Source organism: Prionailurus viverrinus, chromosome F2, assembly GCF_022837055.1.
Source record: "Prionailurus viverrinus isolate Anna chromosome F2, UM_Priviv_1.0, whole genome shotgun sequence".
NCBI lineage: Eukaryota > Metazoa > Chordata > Mammalia > Carnivora > Felidae > Prionailurus > Prionailurus viverrinus.
Genome location: NC_062578.1, coordinates 16,780,511 through 16,798,643, shown reverse-complemented (window position 1 = coordinate 16,798,643; position 18,133 = coordinate 16,780,511). Strand labels below are relative to the sequence as shown.

Genomic DNA, 18,133 nt, shown 5'->3' with positions numbered 1-18,133 from the left:
TTGTTGTTAACACGTCTTCCTTGATGAGCAGTGACTACTTCAAGGGCAGTGGGGATTTTACTTGTTCATTTTTCGCTCCAGCATGTAGTATGGGGGCTAAGACATAGTAGAAGCTCAGTAAATATTTTGGGGACTAGAAAGAATTATTTTCAGTACTCTTTGGCCAGTTGAGTTCAGTGGTTAGAACCTGAATTGGGGTCTTCCTCTGGGCATATGTTTGTCAGCTGAGGGACACACCCCCAGGGACAGTCACTTATGTCAGAGTGAATTTGGCAAGGTGATCTTGGTTGCCTGACAGTCCCTGCCTGACAGAATAATATAAGAAAACTTTCACAAAACAGTGTGATCTGCTCTTGGCTTTGAAAATTCTACCAAATGGTGGGGAAATAAGAAGCAAGACTCACGGCAAAGGCAGCATGCTAATCAGCTCCGTGTGTCTTATCTCATGTTGTAAGAAAAAAGAATCATGCAAATGTTGTATAATTGTTTGTCTTCATTATGTGAGCTTGTTCCTCACTTCATTATGCACAGAATTTGCAAGTTGCTTTCTGCCTTCCTCCCATTTCAAATAGCTGATTTGAAATTTCAGGAGAGGTACATATTAATTAGCAGGCCTCCATATAGCAAATATTAATTTAGAAACTGGTGTGAAGCATAAACATCAGCATAACAGCCATTATAGAATGAGAAATGATATAAATGTTTTCAAGGTCCAGATAGATGGGAGGTTGTAATCTATTTTGAAGATCTGGATAAACACATTTTTTTTTTTTAGTAGATTGTCCCCCTTGCTCCTGGGGATGACAGCAAAGGGTGGATGGAATGGGATGTTCAGCATGGTTTATATAGAAGAGGTGTGAGGATTAAAATTAAGGAGGAAAAAACAAGAGCAAACAGCGAATAACCATGGATAATACCTAGGTAAGTTTCCAAGGATGTTCCCATTGAGCCCAGATGTTTTAGTTACTGTTCTTTTGAGTATAATGAACACAGGCAGTGATATTCCTCATAATCACACCTTGTGGTTAGTGCCAAAGAAAGAGACAAACCAGGAGCATGGGGTAAATATGGGGCCTGTTCCTTCAAACCCATGTGTCCTACCTCAACCCTCCCTAGAGCTCCTGGGAGGCCTGAATAAGAAAGGGGAGGAAAGAACAGAGAAACTCTTTGGGGATCCCAGCACCCCTTCATATATTAGCTGGGAGACACCAGCCAACTTACTTGCCCATTCTGAGCCTCTGGTTCTTCATCTACGGACTGTATATAATAACATCTACTTTTTAACAAGGTTCCAATGAAGATTAGAGATAAGGAAGGTAGAGACTTCTAGAAGAAGCATAAAAAGGAGACACTTTCCTTGACCAAAAGAGAAGGAGCTGCAGTGTCTCAAAGGTCCAGATGAGAAGTCTCAGTGGCTAGTTTCTGAGAACCTGCTCAGCTCCTTTCATAGTACCCATCCACCCACAGAAGATTTCTGATAAAATCCCAACAGATACAAACATGGGTTGACATTTTTATATTTCATTAAAATCTCAAAGCCCCAATTTTCAGCCACTGTTTATGTTTATCCTTATGTTTATTCATGACCCACTGAAGGTGCTCAGTGTTGAAGAGAACTGACATGGCTTCAGGGGCCCTGCCATTATTTTGGGGATGTGATTGAGACTAGGATAGACACAAGGACCCTTCTTTGAGCCATCCCCTTCTTGGTGCTCCCAACCCCATCCAACCAGTCTCACCACCCTGGCCCTATATCAAGGAGGCCACCTGTGTATATGGGAATGGACATCTCAGTAGCACTCTGCTTCAATATCAAGAGCCTCCCCCATGATTAGACACAGAAATAGGAGCAGGAGGAAAATGACAGCTCTTTTACGGAAATCTAAATGACGTAGCTTCAGGAGGTTTGGTGAAAAGCCTACTCTTTGCCATCTTCCCCCACAAAAAGCCCTACGGAAAGTTCAAGCACCCAGGAGGGTGGCTTTTAAGAAAGCCACTGAAGGAGCCAAATAAATATGTTTATGCATTTTCTAAATTTAGACCAGTGGGGAGAGACATACTGTTTATAAGTGCTTGAAAGGTGTAAACATTGTGGAGGTAAGAGGAAGCTGAAGGGGTGCACAAGAAACTGTATCTCAGAATATTTGATGGAACAGGATGAACATGCAATTATTAAAGAAATGATATTTGGAAGAGGCCTGCTAGTCTAGGGCTGGCCTCCTGGGAAGACGTGAAGGCAGCTGCACCTATGCTGTCCCCACTGCCTCTGTCTGGCTGAAGAAGGGGGTGGAGGGGTCATCTGGGGATTGAGGCAGGAAAACAGATGAGTAAAAGAAGATTTTTAAAAATTGTGATGATTATTTTTCATTGCCTAACCTTAGAGCAGAAACTAAGAATGAACAATAGTAAGGTCATCCAAGAACATTTAGGGTGTGGAGAAAAAAATGGACTCTCAGCTACCTTGATGCAAGTGGCCATCCAGGTCAAATTTGGAGAACGTGGCAGGTCTGTAGCAGCCTGTGGGGCAATGGAGCTCCCACTGGGAAGTGAAGGACTCACTGATCTTAGTATAGAAAAGGGATGTTTATATTCTTGTATTTTATTTTTTATTAGGAATTTTATTGTTGTCTTTAACCCCTCCTTATAATGTAAAATTCCCCCTTGAGTACACCTAGTTTCAGTTAAATGGATAAATGATTAAGTTAAGAATAGAAGTTTCAACACAGAAATAATCCTTAAGTGAGCAGACATTTACCAAATAGAGTGACATCAGCCAAACAGATATTTCCCAGCTCAAAATTATGCTATTCTGAAGTAAAAGTGTATCTTTGAGAAGACAAGGAGGAACCTGAAATGCATAGTGGAAGAAGTCAGTTTGAAAAGGCTGCAGACTGTGTGATTGCAACTATATGTCATTCTGGAACAGGCAAAGCATAAGGGCAGTAAAGCGATCAGGGGTTGGAGGTAGAGGGGGAGGGAGGAAGGCATGAATAGGTGGTGCATAAGGGATGTTTAGGGCTGTGAAATGACTCTGTGTGACGCTGTCATGGTGGATACATGACATTATACATTTGTCAAAACTCACAGAATATACAACACAAAGAGTGAACCTTAACGTAAACTGTAGCTTTACATTAGTAATAATGTAATAGTAATGTAATTAGTAATAATGTAATTAGTAATAACGTATCAACGTTATTGGCACATCAGTTGTAACAAATGTAGCATCCCAGTGCAAGATATTAGTAGTAATGGGGGAAAACTTAGGTGGAGGGAGAGAGTACATGGGAGTTCCTTATACTTCCTGCTCACTTCTTTCTGTAAACCTAAAACTGCTCTTAAAAAACAAAAATTGTTGATTAAAAATTTTTTTCTTTTTAAAAGAATTTTTTCAAGTTTATTTATTTTTGAGAGACAGGGAGAGACAGAGGGTGAGCAGGGGAGGGGCAGAAAGGGAGGGAGACACGGAATCTGAAGCAGGCTCCAGGCTTTGTCAGCACTCGAACCCACGAACCGAACCATGAGATCATGATCTGAGCCAAAGTGGGACACTTAACCGACTGAGCCACCCAGGCGCACCCACCCCCACCCCCCCCAAATTTTCTTTTTCTAAATCATCTGGGTGGCTGAAAAACCTCCGGTATTAGAAAAAGAACATCTCAGTGATTACATTTATTTTATTTCATTAATAAACATAAGCCTAGTAAATACTGAGCTAATGCTAGGCTCTGAGGAGCTGAGATTAAATAGAATCACTGCCTTCAGCAGTAACAGTAACCACATCATTAGCCCACAACAGCAATAACTAATGTTTATTGACTGCTTCTTCTGTTTTAGGCCCTGAATTCACTCTCATTTAATTCCATAACCCTAAGAGGGGCAAATAAAGAAAGTTACGTTTTATATTGGCTTGACAAATAAGGAAATAAGTTTTGGAAACTTAAATAACTTGCCCAAGGTCACCCACCTAGGAAATAATAGAGTCAAAACTATATTGAGGTAATCTGACAACTGCCGTACAGAACTCTAGGGTATATCCCCACAGGAACACGGAGCCAGGTGTTCTATTTGCAAGGCTGCTTTGAAGAGTTTTGTTGTTCTTAGGGAAATCTCCAAGTAAAGAGAACAGATTCCATTATAAACAGGAATCTGATATGGTTCTGCCTCAAAAAGCTGAGTAACTCTTTTTACAGAAGAAATCTATCAGATTATATAATTGTATTTCTCCATTCAAATTTGAAAAATCCCTTTATTGCAATGATTGTTGTTGCTGTGAAGAGTACATTAGCACAAGACAGAACTTTACAGCTATTGAGACTTAAACTACAAGGAAAACAAATTGGAAAATGAGGTGAGGCTCAAGTATGTATCTATATTTAACTTTATATGAATAAGAGGAGCATTAAACTTCACCGCCGCTTGAGGCCATTAAAATCTTTTTCATTATCCTGGGAACACTATTGCTCAGATCACTTCTAAAATTCATGGAAAAGAGAACAGTGACTGTGGCAAATGAGACAGATCCTTTCTTTCCCACACACAGGTTTCATATAGCCATCCTTTCAAGAGTTTGTTGACTCACAGTTGTGAGACCACCTTGAATTAATGTCCTCTTAAGTAGGACATAGTCAATCTAACAACCAAGCAAACACCACATGTAAGTAGTGTACTAGGAGTTACGGGCTACAAGGTGGGAAGTAATCTCAAAAAGAACTAGAACACAGATGAACAAGCACATACACATAAGAAAAATAACTGTAGCTCTCATAATGAAAGCTAGCATCACATTTCCCACAAATGGATGATGGAAGCCTTGGAGATGAAAAGAGCTTGCAGCAAAGTTCAAAAAAGGTCTACACCCACAATGAGAAACAGCATCTTTGAAATCCACAGCTGCTAAAGGTTGGCTACTTGTCATCTCTGTCCATCCTTACAGTCCTCACTGCCTACTACTTCTTGAGTGACTGACTTTTTTTTTTGTGAAAAACCCAGTATCACCCATTACAATCAGTTTTGTCTAGGACACTAATGCCTTTTCACACTCAAAGAAGTTCCTCCTTTGCAAGGTAGGCCCACAGATTTTGACTGGGCTAAATTACTGTAGAGACCAAGTCCTTCTCCTCACCAGGAAGTGTACTTGACCATTTATGGGTGGTGAGAGAGAGCTCTACAGCTCTTTCTCAGGTGACCCTTCCCAGGGCAGGTAATCCTGAGAAGCATTGGAAATGGCATTTCCCCATACCCTGAAACCCTCTCTTCAAGGATAAAAAAAAAAAATGTTATCTTTAAAGTTTCTTCCAGGAGTGGTAGAAAATGACTCAGTAGCTCTAATCATGGACTTTAATATGGATGCCAAAGAAAGTGTAGCTGGACTCCACATAAAATGCCTTGAGTTATTGTATCTCCCAACTAGTGCCACAATAAACTTGCTTTGTGGTCAAATAAGTCTGGGAAACACTGAAGACTTGAGGATTTACACTGCAGAAAAAATTTTAAATACTAGAAAATCCTGCATTAAAAAATGTGTTTAACCTTTCTTTACATCCCCCTCCTCCGTCTTTCCCTATGGAACACCAGTAAATTCCTAGGAGAGTTCTTTGAGAAATCTTTCTTTAGAGTCAAGAGATGTTCATGAATATAAATACCTATGCAGGATGCTTGGTTGATGGATTTCTTTCTTATGACCAACCATTGTAAGATGATTAGTTCCTGCAAATTGCCCTTCGTGACAGAAAGTTCACACACATCTCCTCACTGCCCTCCATCCATTATCCGGAGCCTAAAACAGAAAATTCGATGTATTATGATGTAAATAGAAAGGTCAGTCCTGTCTGTCAACACAAGGCCTTGTTAGAGAAGCGGAAACGTGCCCCTTTTCTGTTGCTCTGAGTCATCTCTCCAGGGTAACTAACTTCCTAACTTTTGGAAAAATAAAGGGATGTGTAACAAAATTCTTGCCATTTTCTGAGGAAAGGAGATGAAGCACACCATGATTCTGGATGCTGAGAGAATTATTGACTGATGGGGAACTGAAAGGAAGCCCTGCCCCTATAAACCCCCAAACAGGAGTGTAGCTGCCCATGGGTAGTGTCCCAGGCTCCTGGAGCACTCACGGGAGACCCTGCCATTGTCTTGTACAGCTCCTGTCATCACTGGCATGTGATGTTCATGCTACAGAGACCCAGTGTTAATGACCTGAAGACCATAATTCATTTGTCTGCCTCCATGCCCCTCCAATCTACTCTCCAACACTGTGTTCAGAGAAGTCTTTCCAAAACACATGTGTGTTTACCTCCCCTCCCTCTGAGATTCCATCAAAGTGGTAGTATAAACCCAAAATGATAGACTAGGATGAGGACTATATGCAGGTAAGAGGGCTTAACAAACTTCTGAAATAAGTGGAGCAGAGAGGATGAAGGGTCTGCAAAGGGGGTAGCTGAGGAAGGAGAACACAGAAAATGGGAGTGGTGTCTGAGGAAGAAGGTAAGGACGCTATTGCAGAGGCACACAAAGGAACAGGCAGCTGAGGAAGGATCCCACCTACAGAACCAAGGAGGGGCTCAGGACTTAGAAATTCCAAGTATCACCAAAGGCAAGAAGGAGAAAAGGGGTCAAAATAGGGAGGATACTTGAAGGTCTATATTTGGAAGAGTCAAGCCCTCTAGCAACATTTCTCATCCCTTGTGGAGAATGTTGAACATTCAAACATCTACCTGTTAGGCAAAAAGAAAAGAAACATTTGCAAAGTATGTTATTATTGGCCAAATTGCATCCCCCCCAACATTCCTATCTTAAAGTCCTAACCCCCAGTACCTCAGAATGTGACTGTATTTGGAGATAGGGCCTTTAAAGAGGTACTTGAGGTACTTAAGGTAAAATGAGGTTGTATGGGGTCCAGTATGACCCCAGTCCTTATAAGAAGATAAGATTAAGAGAGACGTGCACAGAGGAAAGACCATGCGAAGGCACAGGGAGAAGACTGCCATCTGCAAGACAAGGAAATGAGCCTCAGAAGAAATTGACCCTGCCGACACCTTAATCTTGGACTTATAGCCTCCAGAGACATGAGAAAATACATTTTTGTTTGTTTCAACCACCCAGTCTGTGGCACTTCATGTTGGCAACTCTAACAGACTAATACATGTATTTTCCTTAACTGAAATTGAATAGCTCCAGATAAAAGTTCTCTGTAATTTGACACTGATGGGTGACTGTTTCACTATCTGATCACCCTAAGAGGTAGGCTGCTTGGTGACAAGATCCTTGTTCTTCACAGAGAGTTCCCAGTAAGCTTTGTATCACCTAATTATTTTTAAAAAATTTTTTTTAAATTTAATGTTTATTTTTGAGAGAAAGAGAGAGACAGAGCATGAGTAGGGAAGGGGCAGAGAAAGAGGAAGACACAAAACCCGAAGCAGGCTCCAGGCTGTCAACACAGAGCCCACTGGGGGGCTTGAACTCACAAGCTGTGAGATCACGATCTGAGCCAATATCGGTGCTCAACTGACTGAGCCATCCAGACACCCCTTAAAAATATTTTTTAATGTTTATTTATTATTTTTGAGAGAGAGAGACAGAGCATGAGCAGGGGAGGGGCAGAGAGAGAGGGAAACACAGAATCCGAAGCAGATTTCAGGCTCTGAGTTGTCAGCACAGAGCCCAATGGGGGGCTTGAACTCATAAGCTATGAGATCATGACCTGAGCCGAAGTTGGTCACTCAACTGACTGAGCCATCCAGGCGCCCCTGTATCACCAAATTCTTAAATATGAGAGCGCCACCATTTATACATAGTTTACCTTAAGAGATTTAAGGATAGTCTCCAACATAAAATAGAGAAACCAAGAAAATACATTTTTAAAAATGACCGTGGATGGAACAGATAATTCAGGGAAAGAAGGTTAATGTTTCCTACTTAATACTCTTAAAGAAATTTGAGAAACAGTTAAATTATACAGCAAAAATAAGAGCTATGAACAAAGGATGGAGAAAGAATAAAAAGCCTGGAAGTTGAATATATGTTGTAAAATAAATTTAATTGAAGAACCGTAGGATATTTAAGGCCCTCCCAGAAAGTAGAACACAAAAGAAAGAGCCCTAAAAGGAGAGAATATAATAAACATAGAGGGCCAGCAGAGGGGGAACATCTTATAATAGAAGTCCCAGAGAGAGGGGTGCCTGAGTGGCTCAGTCGGTTGAGCGTCTGACTTAGGCTCAGGTCATGATATTGCAGTTGGTGGGTTTGAGCCCTGGGTTGGACTCTGTGCTGGCAGCTCAGAGCCTGGAGCCTGCTTCAGATTCTGTCTCCATCTCTCTGCCTCTCCCCTGCTCGTGTTCTGTCTGTCTCTCTGTCTCGGTCTCTCTGCCTCTGTGTCTCTGTCTCTCTCTCAAAAAAAAAAAAAAAAATATGAAGTCCCAGAAAGAGCAGAAAGTGGAGGAAATTATCATAGAAGTTAGTAATGCAAGAAATTTTCCTACACTTGAAGAGCAAGAATCTCCAAATTAAAATGGATAAGTAAAGAAAGACCCAATAGCATTGTGAAATTTCAGAACATCAATGACAAAGACAAAATACTAAAGTCTTCAAGTGAGAATGAGAGAGGGAAAAGGGTCCTATAAAGAAATGAGAATCAGAATGACATTGGATTTCTCATCAGCAACATTGGATGATAAAACACAGGGAACAGATTTGTCATGATTGAGAATCTAAAAGAAAAATGGGAACAAAATTAAGTCAGTAATTCTAGGAAATTCTAGTAATTCTAGGAAAAATCAGACTGAATATAAAAAAAAGGTGATTTGGTATTATAAAACAAAGGCAAGGAAATGTAATCAAAGTCTATGACTTTTTTATTCAGTGAACAATTTTTACACAGTCAATAATTACAAACTGTATTGCTTTTTAACTTTTAGATCAATCTATAGTAAAAATACAGAAGACTTAATGATTATAAAAGTATTAACATGGACAATCTAGAAGTGAGACGAGTATTAACATGGACAATCTACAGATGAGAAAGCCTGGTAGATCAAGGTGCAGAAAGCTATGTGAAAAGCTGAAGTGATACTAATATTCTCATTTACAGTCTGGAGGGTTAAGAGATGTTGTTTATATTTGAAGTATCAGGAAATGATTCTGTGGATGTACTTAAAGGTACAAGGGTCAGATGTAGATGAAAAATTAAAAAGCAGGTCATTAGGATGGTGATCTACAATGAGGAATGAATAGAAATTGTGGTACATCTCCTTGTAGTCAATAAAATGGGTATCATGTAGATACAGAAACATGTCTGAGATATTTTAAATGAAAAAAATAAGTATAAAATTTTAGTTATAAAATGTTCATCTAGTTATTTCTTGATGATAGGCTTATAGGTCATTTTCTATACATTCATTCAACAAGTTTTCTATATAGTTCATCCATTTAGAAGGTTTATTGATTATCAGCTATATGTTTCAGCACTATGCTAGGGGCTGGGAGTAATGAATATGGAAGTTTATAATACTCAAGTCTCTGCCACACAGCTTATAGTCCAGCAAGAAAGATACATATTGTACAAGTAACGATTTGAAAATGTGAGCTTTATGGTGCACCTGGGTGCGTCAGTTGGTTAAGCGACTGAATTAAGCTGAGGTCATGATCTCATGTTTCATGAGTTCGAGTCCCACGTTGGGGTCTGTGCTGACAGCTCAGAGCCTGGAGCCTGCTTCATATTCTGTGTCTCCCTCTCTCTCTCTGCCCCTCCCCCTCTTGTGCTCTGTTTCTTTCTCAAAAATAATTAAAAAAATAAAATAAAATGTGAGCTTTATGGATGGAAGACAATCATGATGTTAGGAGAGCATTGAGCACAAGTCCTAAACCTAATCTAGGAACATGGAAAAGATTGCTTCAACCAACTTCTTTTAAGTTTTAAATGAGAGAGATTTGTTTTGTTTTTGTTTTTGTTTTTTTAAAGCAGAGATTCAAAGATAGGAACATATTGTTATCTCAGTTACATAAATGCATGTGCTCAGGAAAAATTCTCAAGGGAAACAGTAAAACATTAACTGAGATTATATTTAGATTCTGGAATCTGAGGAATTTTGTATTCTTCTTTATACGTTTATGATTTTTTCCAAGTTTTCTGCTAAGTGGATGAATGGCTTTGATAATAAAAGTTATTGTTACCGGTGAGGCAGTTACATATTTGTGCTTGGAGATCCGTTCCCTAGTACTGCCTATGGAAGCCAAAGGCAGTTACTAATCTATCTGAAGCACAATTACAGTTGCCAAAACATCTGTCTACCTTAGGCATTTCTTTCTTTTTTTTTTTTTTTCCCAACGTTTATTTATTTTTGGGACAGAGAGAGACAGAGCATGAACGGGGGAGGGGCAGAGAGAGAGGGAGACACAGAATCGGAAACAGGCTCCAGGCTCTGAGCCATCAGCCCAGAGCCCGACGCGGGGCTCGAACTCACGGACCGCGAGATGGTGACCTGGCTGAAGTCGGACACTTAACCGACTGCGCCACCCAGGCGCCCCACCTTAGGCATTTCTAAAGGCTGTCACTGGAGATGGTAGATTCGTTTCAACAAATATTCCAGTTAGCAAACTTAGAGACTTTGTTTGCATTTTGCTAATAGAAGCACATATTGGGATACTCCTCAAAAGTGCAAGGAGATGCAGATGACACGAATAAGCCAAGCAGTGACCTATTATTTCTGATACTTCTTTGTTTATTGGGCTACTGTGTCATGCCTCTAAAAATTTAACTATACCCTATAGTATGTTTTTATTGAAAAAATGTGGTTTAAAATGTAAAGTAATCCTTGTTTTTATGCCCATGTTCCTTGGGTTGTGTTCCTGGGTTCTAAAAGCATTTAGATTAGTTTTCCGTGACTACTTTCAAGAAGTTATTCCTACATGTAAAATCAAATCTGTCAGTGGTAATTTTTATGGACTTGGACATTAAGTGTACTGCACATATATGTCCTTTGCCTTACATTATGTCTTCAGTCGCACGTGTATATCATTACTTTGAGAACCACATAACGATATTTTATCCAAAGATCTTTTTTCTCCAACATGAACTAAGGTGGAAAATCAAATTAATGTATCTTAAGTTGGCAATATATATAAAAACCTCATGTTATAACTACAAGATTCAGCTGAAAGGTAAATGGCAGTGTGTGCACCCAGAGATTTAAAATCAGGTTCCAGGGGCGCCTGGGTGGCTCAGTCGTTAAGTGGCCAACTTTGGCTCGGGTCGTGATCTCGCGGTCCGTGAGTTCGAGCCCTGCGTCAGGCTCTGTGCTGATAGCTCGGAGCCTGGAGCCTGCTTCTGTTTCTGTGTCTCCCTCTCTCTCTGCCTCTCCCCCACTCACGCTCTGTCTCTCTCTGCCTTTCAGGGATGAATAAATGTTAAAAAAATTTTTTTTTAAAAATAAAAAAATAAAATCATGTTCCAGGTTAGGGTGCCTGGGTGGCTCAGTCGGTTGAGTGACTAACTTTGGCTCAGGTCATGATCTCACGGTTTGTGAGTTTGAGCCCCGAGTCGGGCTCTGTGCTGACAGCTCAGAGCCTGGAGCCTGTTTTGGATTCTGTGTCTCCCTCTCTCTCTGCCCCTCCCCCACTCATGCTCTGTCTCTCTCTGTCTCAGAAATAAATAAACATTAAAAAAATTTTAATATAAAATCACGTTCCAGGGGCATCAGCACTTACAGAAAATCTCCTGTGTTCTCATTCCTTAGGAGATTTATTAATATAAGGAAAGGGTAGGAATGGTGTATAAATGCGTCACCTTATCTAACTTCATCTTCTTACTTCTGTTTGTTTCTGTGTCTCTGCTAGAAAGGGGGGCGGGTTTCCAAAGGGTATTGTTATATTATGGAAATAGTACAGTCTGCTAGTCCAAAGAACTGGGTTCTGATTCTGACTGTACCATTAACCAGTTAAGTCACTTAACTTCTCTGGTTCTCATTTAAACAAATGACCTCTCTTACAAACTGAGAATAAACTGAGGGTTGATGGGGGGTGGGAGGGAGGGGAAAGCGGGTGATGGGCATTGAGGAGGGCACCTGTTGGGATGAGCACTGGGTGTTGTATGGAAACCAATTTGACAATAGATTTCATATTAAAAAAATAAAAGATTTAAAAAGGAAAAAAAATAAACCAAATGATCTCTTCAAGTCATTTCTAATGTAAATGTTCAGTGATTTGATGAGATCTAACTTTTGGATAAATTATGGAGAGTAAAGGCTACTGTGCACAGTTCCTACTCCTCTGGGATCCAGACCTTTTGTCGTCACCCCTATTCAGAGTCACTTTGTCCTCTACCAACTACCTACTTCAGGAAAATCTCACAGCAAGGATTCAACAGTGATGAGGGAGCTATAATAAAACAACATCCTTCATATGGCCCAAAGGAGAGAGGTCTTAAGGGGTATGGGTTTAGAGTCCAAAACATGTGTCTTCTCTGGAGGGAGCTCTCAGGCCTCCCCAGCTAAATTCATGCTCTTATCCTTTTCCTAGTTCTTCTTCTGAATCCATTTACCTGAACAATTTCTTCCAAATCTACTTTCAACTCCAGATTGATATCTAAGCTGATTCTGCCAATGGGGACAGTGAAGGGGTCATAAAGGAAAGTAAGCAAAAAAGTCAATATCCATTCAAAGGGGGGGGAAAGCCCACAATAACAAAAACCAAAGTTCTGTATGCCCCCTACCAACATAAAACACTGCTTTCCTATAGAAGCTCACCCATTTTCTATAATTCTGATTTTCTTTTAACAATCTGCATCTTTCCTAGAAGACACATTTTTTTGTTCTCTTATGTACATTCCGTATAAAAGTGCATTCCATAGCACAATGAGCAACTATGGGCTGAATTCTCTGGAAACTGCCATCATTTCTCTTTCTACCTTCCTTTTGTTTCTTAAGAGCAGTTGTGAATTAGTATAGACCCAAAATAGGAGTTGAAATATGTATTGCATCATTTGTCTTGTAGCTACAAAGGAAGCCGCAGAGCTAACCAGAAATGAGCAATGGGAGATTTCTGATAAACAACTCTGATGCTTATCTATAAGCTGAATTAAATCATAGACACCAGAGTTTGGAATTGCATTTTGAATGGCAAAATTAGAGGTAATTGCCTCCCACTTATATGATAGTGTCAATTTAATGTGGAATTTGAGTATGGTTTTACAGACTTATCATTCCATTTTGTGTTAGTGCAGAGAACATTTATTTACTTATCAGGCTTCCATGGAGCACGTTTAAATTTGGAAAAAGAAATGATTAAAAAAAAACAAACAAACACCTGGGTGTCCTGATATGGATACCATAATGGATGTTGATAGTATTTAGAAGTAAAATGAATGAGATTACCTTTTTACAGACTCAGTATTCATCAGTGAAAATATGCAAATGATGAATTCAGCCTTGTTATCAGGCAGTTTACGCCTCTCCCAATATAGAACAGGAAGTTAGAATGGATTCTTCTCTCATTGGGTTTTCATCAAGTAGACCAAATGAAGATTGTGTAACTCATGCACCTTTGGCTTGTCCTTTCTCTAATTTGGGAACAGAAAAATCAACAATTAATTTTGGATCCTGACAGAGACAAAGGAGGAGCAGTGAGGTTCTGGGGGAATTTAAAATCTTGCTGCATCCCCAACTGACCCTGGTTTGGGCCCCTTCATCATGGAAGCAGCTCCTGCCAATCATTTAAAAGACTTGAGTCTTGTTTCAAGAGACTTATTGGTCTTGCTTCTGCAAACTCACAATTCCTTTATTTACTCTTGGGAAGAAAACGCAGGTAGAAGCTTAAAAGCTGGATGTCCCTGCACTTCCATCTCCTTGTTCATCATCCTGAACCAGGCAGAAAGGTGATGGCACAGTTTGTCTCTAGCAAAAGGATATGTTTAGATGCTGAGGTGTTTCCAGAGACAACTGGTCAGAGAAGTCAGGGGGAGAGAAAAAAGCGGGATCCAGATCCCCTGTAACTGCTTGCTGCTTTCCCCACAGGACTCTGCATTGATAGACCTCCTGTCCCATACTCTTCCCTTCCCCTCTCATTCGATGTCTCTTTTCTGACCCTAAATTTCACCTTTCATAGTAAGAGGTCAGTATGTTTTCATACTTGGGAAATCTCATTCAAGAATTTTTGTCAATGGACAAGTCATAAGAAGCCCTTCCATTTTAGGGCTCGTTGACGTCACCAAGGAGGCGATAAATATCTGTTGATATAATTGGATGTGAGATTCAGTGTTGAGATAGCAAAACTCTGCCCCTCGTTCTCTGGCAGGGCCCTATGATTTATGCAGGAGCAGAGGCAGCACGCAATCGAGCTGTCAAGAGAGCGTCAGCTTATTAGGCAAATGCTGCGTGGTTTCTGAAGAGGGTCGACGCTATAAAATCCCACTCCAGGCTCTGGTGTGGAGAAACTCAGAGCCCAAATCTGTTGAGAGACTGGAGAGAAGGAGAAGAGAAGAAAAAGAGAGTGAAGACAGAAAGGAGAAAAGAAGAAAACCCTTGAAAAAGCCCCGGAGACTTTCCTCTGCAGAGAGGCGGCAGCGCCCCACTCACCTGCAGAAGCACCTCAGAAGGTAGGGAGCGCCTAGACGGAAATGTGCCTCCAACTTTGCATTGCCTGGGCTGCCACGGTGTGCGAGGCCGAGCCAGGTGTCCCGGTGGGGCCGAATGTTGAGTGTGTGCGTGTATTTGCTGACTGTGCCTCAAGATTCTGATAGTAACTGGGATGTGTCAAAAGCAAAGTTAGACGGTTGCTAATCGTTTTTCGAACTGCCAGTTACTCGTCACTGGCGGTGTAGACGAGCCCCCACCTCCCCCGCCATCGATCCCGACCCCTGAGAGAAGGACTTCAGGGCTAGGATAGAGAAAGAGGAGGAGGAGGAGGAGGAGGAGGAGGAGGAGGAGGAGGAGGAGGCAGTTCTCATTTGGGAGGACAACGCTGAAACATCCGGAAGGCGGGCGGGTATTTACAGCGGGTGAGACATGAAATTTGTAGATCTTCTCGAGAGCTCGGGGAATCAGTTTTGGGGATCGTTAGAAAGGGGACTCAGAGACCCTTCGAGGGTCTCAGAAGGAGAAGGGTCACTCCAGCCTGGCGTGGGGCTGAGTTTTGGTGCTGAGCCTTGTAGGCGTCCCCTTTCCTGCCCCGCCCCGCCCCCCAACTCTAGAAGTCCCAGTTCGGGCGCTTCAGCACCGCGGACAGTGCCTGCCCGAACGCCTAAGGCAGGTCCACGGGTGTAAGTGTAGGAAGACCCCCCAAGCGCACCTTCCGTTTGAGCTCAACTCTGACCAACTCTTTCTTTCTCTCTTCCCTTCTCTCATTCCGCTCTCCGCCCACCTCTGTGCCGCAGCGAGCGCCCCTAACATGCGGCTGCCGCTTCTCTTGTCCGCGGGCGTCCTGCTGGTGGCTTTCCTGCCCTGCCCGCCATGCAGGGCCCTCCTCAGCCGGGGACCCATCCCGCGCGCCCGGCAGGCCCCTCAGCAGCCCCAGCCCCTGGATTTCTCCCAGCTGCCGCCGCAGCCCCAGCAGCCCCAACAGCCACAGGCTCGGCCCATCCTGCTCCGCATGGGAGAGGAATATTTCCTCCGCCTGGGTAACCTCAACAAGAGCCCCGCTGCTCCCCTCTTGCCCGCCTCTTCACCTGTCTCTGGCGGCAGCGGCAGCCACCTTTCACCGGACGAAGCGGCCGCCAACTTTTTCCGAGCGTTGCTGCAGCAGCTGCCGCTGCCCCGGCGCCCGCTCCCGCTCGACAGCCCCGCAGGTCCGGCTGAGCACGGAGCCGAGAACGCCCTCGGCAGCCGCCAGGAGACACTCGAGAGGCAGAGGCGATCCGAGGAACCTCCCATCTCGCTGGATCTCACCTTCCACCTCCTCCGAGAAGTCTTGGAAATGGCCAGGGCTGAGCAGTTAGCGCAGCAAGCTCACAGCAACAGGAAACTGATGGAGATTATTGGGAAATAAAACTGTGCGTTTGGCCGAAAGGATGCAGTATTTAGCACGCAAAAAAATAATTAAAAAATCAAATACAGTATTCTGTACCATAGCGTTGATCTGATACCATTTGTTTATTGTTTTTTATAGCTTGAAGCCTAGACGATGTATAGCAAGAGAGCCTATACTCCTTAATTAGCATGCACAAAGTGTATTCACACACAGTAACAGCAGCAAAATGTTATTTGTATTGTCTACTTTTAGTTTCCATTTCCAGGTGTCTTTAATGGTGTTTAGAAAGTATGGACCCAGAATGAAATGTTTTGAAGCAGGCAGAAGTCACTCAATTTATTTTGTTGTGGTCTGAGCCAAAGAGAGTGTCATTCTCTTGGATAGGTGAAACAAAATCTGTAAGCTCTTTGAATCAACCTTTCCTTGTAAACGTTTCAGTAATAAAAACATCTTACCAATCATTGGTCAATTTGGTTGTGTAAGAGAATGTCGAACATTTATATTTTTAATAAAAGCTGCAAAGGTAATCATGACTTTATTTTTCCTTTTCAGTATTCATAGGAGTAAAACTTCCAGCCCCTGGCTTCCTTCGACCTGACAGCAGCACAAGAAGTGCTGAAAACTCTTTGCATTAATTTCCTACTAAAAATACAAACATATGTCAAGTGGCTTACACAGATACTGCAGTCGCCTTGGACTCATCTGTGTACCTCAGGTTACTCCTCTGAGGTTAAGTTAAATAATTTGGGAAGTTGCTTCCAGCTCTAAGACTCGGTAGTTCTATGAATGGTAGATCAATTCATAATAGAAATAACATTTAACCCTGATTAACTATAAGATGTTAAATAATTGGAAAGGGCAGGGAAGGAGGAAAGGAAAAGAGAAATGTTGAGGCAGGGCATTCCTCCAAACTCTAGGGCCAACATGCTGCCTTTTTTTTTTTTTTTTTTTTTTGGTATGAGGAAGTCTCACTTTATGAAGCTACTACATTAGCACCATAAAATATACTTCTTCTATGCTATTTGTCAGTGCCTACTTCTAATAGGAGAAACTCAATAGTTTCTACACTTAAATATAATGCTGTGAAATGGCACTTGGGAAACTTTTTATATAAAAAGTATTTTGACTTTAATAACTTCACAAGTGCGCTTCTCATTTATGTCTATACCAATCTTAGTTTAATTCTTAAGGATACAAATTATCTCTAGCATTTCTAAAATGGAACAGGTGCAGCCAATTAGTTTTATAATGCATTTATCTTTGGTAGTTGAGTTACAACTTACAGAAATTCAATTGAAATGTTTAATACTTCAAAATTAATTTGGATGTCTGTAGATGCTTCTTCCCTTGGGACCCCTTAAATACACTTGACTGATGTATTAATAAGATAACATGAAACACTGAATGAGTCATTATAAGACTAAGTTGTTAAAAACAGCATTTATTTCAGAGTTCATACAGAATAAAGTTATACTTATGTTTTGAAAGAGGCATCATGGTGGGACAAATAAAGCATGATTTAAATATACATGTATTTTATATGTGTATTGTATGTGTACATATATTTAAATACATGCAGTTATCCTATAGTTCACCAGGTTGGTGCCTCAGTAGATACATAAGGAAAGTAGACAATTGCTGATGGAAATTCTTTTTCAATTTAATTGCTTGATATCTGCACATCTAACTAAGATTAGAAAAATGTCACAAGAAATGTCCCAGGCCTTCAGCCTTCTGGACTATGGAAATATCACCAGAGTTAAAGAACATTTCTGGATATATGAGTGACATCTGTTATGGAAATGAGGAAACCTTTGTAAAATGTTTCATATCTTTGGTCAATGATTTACCTTTTGTCCATATATTGATAAATCAGTCACTTCTGAATTAACACTGAATTTCACTGACCAACTGCACGGTTAAAGAAGAAAGAATAAGAGCTACTATGATATAATAACAAAAGCCAGTGCCTATTAGAGACAAGAGTGTAGTGTATACTTTTTCAACACTTGCCACTTGTTACAGACACACGCACACATATCACACCTACATACTCTTTATAATGTTTCCCACACAATAAAAGATTTTCATAAGATCAAGTTTCTTTTTTCCAATGCTTTCAGCAACTATGTTTTTCAAAATTGTTTTCCCTCTGGAAAGTCATCTGGAATTAAAGGGG

At 41.2% G+C, this 18,133-nt stretch overlaps 1 protein-coding gene across 11 annotated transcripts in view; it reads left to right on the top strand.

The window, feature by feature from the left end:
• Positions 1 to 16,481, top strand: part of CRH (corticotropin releasing hormone) — a 316,144-nt gene extending 299,663 nt beyond the window's left edge. For all 11 annotated transcript variants that reach the window (XM_047842572.1, XM_047842569.1, XM_047842568.1 and 8 more), the window contains 2 exons: positions 14,284 to 14,584; positions 15,362 to 16,481. In XM_047842572.1, the coding sequence (XP_047698528.1) occupies positions 15,376 to 15,972 (597 nt within the window). In that variant the 5' untranslated portion in view covers positions 14,284 to 14,584; positions 15,362 to 15,375 and the 3' untranslated portion in view covers positions 15,973 to 16,481. The remainder of the gene's footprint in view (positions 1 to 14,283; positions 14,585 to 15,361) is intronic.
• The last annotated feature ends 1,652 nt before the right edge of the window (positions 16,482 to 18,133 follow it).